Here is a 4,205-nt window from a genome sequence, read left to right as displayed (position 1 = left end):
GTAGAGATGTTGACCAGTTGTTTGGTGGTGGGTCCATGGTGTTTGATGGGTCAAGGTATGTCAAGATGGCTTTGGAGGATGGATGGTCAAGTGTGGACATCCCTAAGTAGGTGGGAGGAAGTTCTACCGGTTGTTAGCATGGAGATGCCCAAAAGTTGGATGTGGGTTCTTTGTCGAGATGGAAGAAAGTGCTCGTGGGTTCCAAGATGTCCAGCCCCATCATGGAGAATCCCATGGCAACACATGGACAAGATGGTCCTATTATTGCACTCCCTGATGGCATGGTGGATAATGTGACTTCTGGCCTCAAATTTTGTGTTGTTGGTAGATTTGTTTCTTTTCGCCCTTCTATCGAGACGGTAAGGAAATGGGTGGACCATAAGTGGAAGGTCAAAGTAACTGTAAGTGTTTCTGCCATGTCAAGTGGTCTTTTTTGTTTTAGATTCACCATGGAAGAAGATCTCATGGTGGTTCTATCTGGGACTTGGTATTTTGGGAAGCATTGTCTAGCCCTGGCTAGATGGCATCCGAGCTTTGATGCTGGTTTGGAGCTAAGCAAAATTGCCCTAGTTTGGGTAAGATTACCTGGCCTCCCTCTAGAAATTTGGGATGAAAGGATATTAAGATGGGTGGGGAACTCTGTTGGTCATTTTGTTACTACTGACAAAGTGACAATGCAACAATCGAGACTTGTCTATGCTAGATTCTGTGTGAATGTAGCACTGAACAGAACACTACCTATTGTGGTCACTTTAAAAACTAAATGGGGTGAGAGAGTTCAGCCCATAGAATATGAGAATGCTGGCTTTTTTTACCAAAGATGTGGGCAATTTGATCACCTTATTGTTGATTGCAAAGCTAAAATGCAAAAAGATAAACAGAAGGAGTGCTCCCCAGGGATAGTTATGGAGAACATTGGGGAACCTTCTATATAGACTGAGAAGATAGTAGTGAATCCTCCTTTGACCTCGCCCATTATGAACCCCATGCAAGAGATGAGTCCTAGGGGTAAGGAGACTAAGGAAGATGAGAAGACTCAGGAGGAATACCCTTTCAAAAGAGACTTGGAGGATCTTCTAGGCTCACCTTTGGTGAGATCTTCGATGGAAGAGTGTTTGGAAGATGGAGAAATAGAAGGAACCAACACTATACAAGATTTGACAACAATCCAGTCTAGGGGGAGCATGCTTGAAACCCCTTCTAAGGGGAAAGGGGTAACCCCCACTTTCATGGGCCCCTCAACAACAGGCGGGAAGGGGGGGGGGGGATCATAAGCATAAGGAAGGTGATATAAGGGAGTTAGTTTGCTCCCCTCTGAGGATAGTAAAGGCCTCACAGGCTGAGATAGCAGTGAGAATAATGGCAAGCATTGATAATATGGATAAGGAGATGAGCCCCTCTTCACCTTAGGAGGATAATGGGGAATGGGAAGTGCAAAAGAAGAAGAAAAGGGGAGGGAGAAAACCAAATATTGGAGTTTAAGGAACAATAGGAAGACCATAAAGCAGAGTTACCAGGACAAAGAAAACTACTAGAGATGTAGCCAGTGGTAAACAGCTTACACTGGAGACAATAACAAAAGGTAAGAAATGAAACTCCTTTCATTGAATATAAGGGGATTGAATAATCCCCAGAAGCAGTATTCTCTCAAGCAATTAATATCTCAGGAAAAAATGGACTGTGTGTTAATTCAAGAGACAAAAATGTCTAGTTCAAAATTTGATAAAATTGCTAGCTATATCTAGCCAGGGGCGGGGTATATACATAGGGATTCGAATGGAGCTTTGGGGGGAATTGCTACCATGTGGAATCTAAACTCGTTGAAGGGCTATGAGATCTGGAAGGAAAAAAACTTTATAATTACTCATTTCTAATCGAATAATCACAACTAGAAACTGATTAATATCTATGCACCTAATAGTAGATTAGGGAGGAAGGAAATGTATGAAAATTTGATAAGGATATCTGAAACTATGTTGGAGGAGAAATGGATGTGTATGGGTGATTTCAATACCCCTCTTTACCATTTAGAGAAGAGGGGAGGCAACAAAGAATGTCAGGAGTGCTTGCAAGATCTAAGTGATTTTACGGGGAAGCTGGACTTCATGGATGTGGAGTTGAGGGGTAACCCATACACCTGGACTAATAATAGGAAAGGAGAAGATCTCATTCAGGTTAGACTAGACAGATTATTACTGTCAGGGAATTGGAATAGCATGGGCAACTCCTACTTGGAAAATCTCAACAGAACGGTGTTTGACCACTCGCCCATTTTATTCCATTGGGAGGATGGCTATAAAGGGGGAAAGAAACCTTTTAGATATGAAATAATGTGAGAATCGCATTTTAAATTCAAAGATAAGATTTAGGAGTGGTGGAATATAAGAATAGAGGGTACTGCAATGTACAGACTCACCCAGAAACTAGATAATATTTGAAGAAATGTCAGAGCTTGGGCTAAAAGTTCATTTGGGGATCTGTTTAAAGGTAAAGGAGAAGTAGAGGAAAAGCTAAAAAAAATCCGAAGGGCTATTGCAGAAGGGAATAACTTGGAGGAGAATATTCAGGAAGAGGAAAAACTTAGAAGGAGGTGGAAAGAGATCTTGCAAAAGGAGGAAATTTTCTGGAAACAAAGATCTAGAATCCAATTGCTGGAGGAAGGGGATAAAAATACCACCTTGTTTCATAGATCTGCTTCTAACCACAAAAGAAGAAACACTATCTCAAAACTAAGTGATGAAGGAGGAAGGGTATTGAAAGAGTAGGAGGAAATGGGGAAACTTGTGGTTGATCACTTTAGTAAGGCACTTAAGGAAGATAACTTTGTTCGGAACCAGGTGATTAGGAGAAGTTTGATTAATTCAATCCCAAGGAGTATAAGAGAAGAGGAAAATTATTGGATCCTTGGTATGATCTCAGAAGAGGAAGCGAAAAAGGTAGTGTTCTCAATGAAAGCTTTTAAGGCCCTAGGCCCCGATGGCTTCCCACCTGCTTTCTTTTAGCATTTCTGGGAGGTGATCAAATCAGAAGTTATTTGGGCGACTAGGGATTTTTTGAGAACTGGCAAAATACTACAAAGCATAAATAAGACCTTTATTGTACTAGTTCCTAAATATTCCAATCCTCTGAATTTGAATGATTTTAGTCCTATAAGTCTATGTAATACTATTTACAAGGTCTTTGCCAAGGTTTTAGTGAATAGATTAAAGCCTTTCTTGGAAAAAATTATTGGTAGTCCTCAAAAGGGGTTTGTGCCAGGAAGGTAGATCCTTGATGTAGCTATTTCAACCCATGAGGTTATCCATTCAATGGAAAAGAGTAGGCAACCTAGAATGGCATTCAAGTTAGACATTTCCAAAGCTTATGATAAGGTCAAGTGGGACTTCCTTCAGGATGTACTAGAAAGAATTAGATTTAACAATAGGATTATAAACCTGATCATGTTGATGGTGAGCTCAGTGCAGTACTTCATCCTACTAAATGGGTCCCCATGGGGTAACATAATGGCAGGAAAAGGCTTAAGACAGGGCGACCCCCTCTCACCTTACCTTTTTATCATGGCTGCTGAAGTCTTGGGAAGGTCATTCTATAAATTAGCTGATTCGGGCTGCATTAAAGGTGTGAAACCAGCCACTAATGCAGAAGCTAGGGTTATTCAGCAATTTGTGGATGACATTTTCCTATTTGGGGAATCTTTAATCATGGAGGTTGAAGCATGGAAAATTATTTTACATAATTATGAAGAAAGCTCAGGGCAATGGGTGAACTACCATAAAAGCAAGATTTATTTCTTTAACACTGATCCTTCACTTCAAAGAAGGATTAGGAAAATCTTGGATTGCCAATCCACTTGCCTCCCAAACACTTATTTAGGCCTCCCCCTCAATACCAAGGAGGTGTCTAATGATTTTTGGAATTCAATAGTGGAGAGAATTCAAAAGAAGCTTGCAAGGTGGAAAGGGAAGATATTAAGCAATGCCGAAAAACTTCAACTGATTGTTGCTGCCCCTCAGGAAAACCCTATTTATTTCTTATCCATATTTAAGATTAATCTTAATATGGCTGAGAAAATTGAGAGAATTCAAAGGAATTTTCTGTGGTTAGGGACTGAAGAGAAAAATAAATTGAATTTGGTCAATTGGGAGGAGGTTTGTAAACGAAAAGCTAAGGGGGGGCTTGGGATTAGAAGAATGAAAGACCTTAAT

General features: G+C 40.5%; 1 protein-coding gene across 1 annotated transcript; it reads left to right on the top strand.

The window, feature by feature from the left end:
• Positions 1 to 206: 206 nt before the first annotated feature.
• Positions 207 to 935, top strand: LOC149560754 (uncharacterized). The gene is made up of 2 exons (XM_089827677.1): positions 207 to 768; positions 859 to 935. Exons 1-2 carry the CDS (start codon positions 207 to 209, stop codon positions 933 to 935), a joined length of 639 nt encoding a protein of 212 aa, XP_089683803.1.
• Positions 936 to 4,205: the final 3,270 nt, after the last annotated feature.

This window comes from Cupressus sempervirens, chromosome 4, assembly GCF_028749045.1.
Source record: "Cupressus sempervirens isolate cs-2001-9-10 chromosome 4, ASM2874904v1, whole genome shotgun sequence".
NCBI classification, from domain to species: domain Eukaryota; kingdom Viridiplantae; phylum Streptophyta; class Pinopsida; order Cupressales; family Cupressaceae; genus Cupressus; species Cupressus sempervirens.
This window is presented reverse-complemented; position numbering and strand designations above follow the sequence as displayed.

Coding starts and splice junctions, on each gene's coding strand:
- LOC149560754 (XM_089827677.1), top strand. CDS start 207: ATGTCCAGCCCCATCATGGAGAATCCCATGGCAACACATGGACAAGAT. Junction 769..858: donor CACTTTAAAAACTAAATGGG/GTGAGAGAGTTC, acceptor TTGATTGCAAAG/CTAAAATGCAAAAAGATAAA.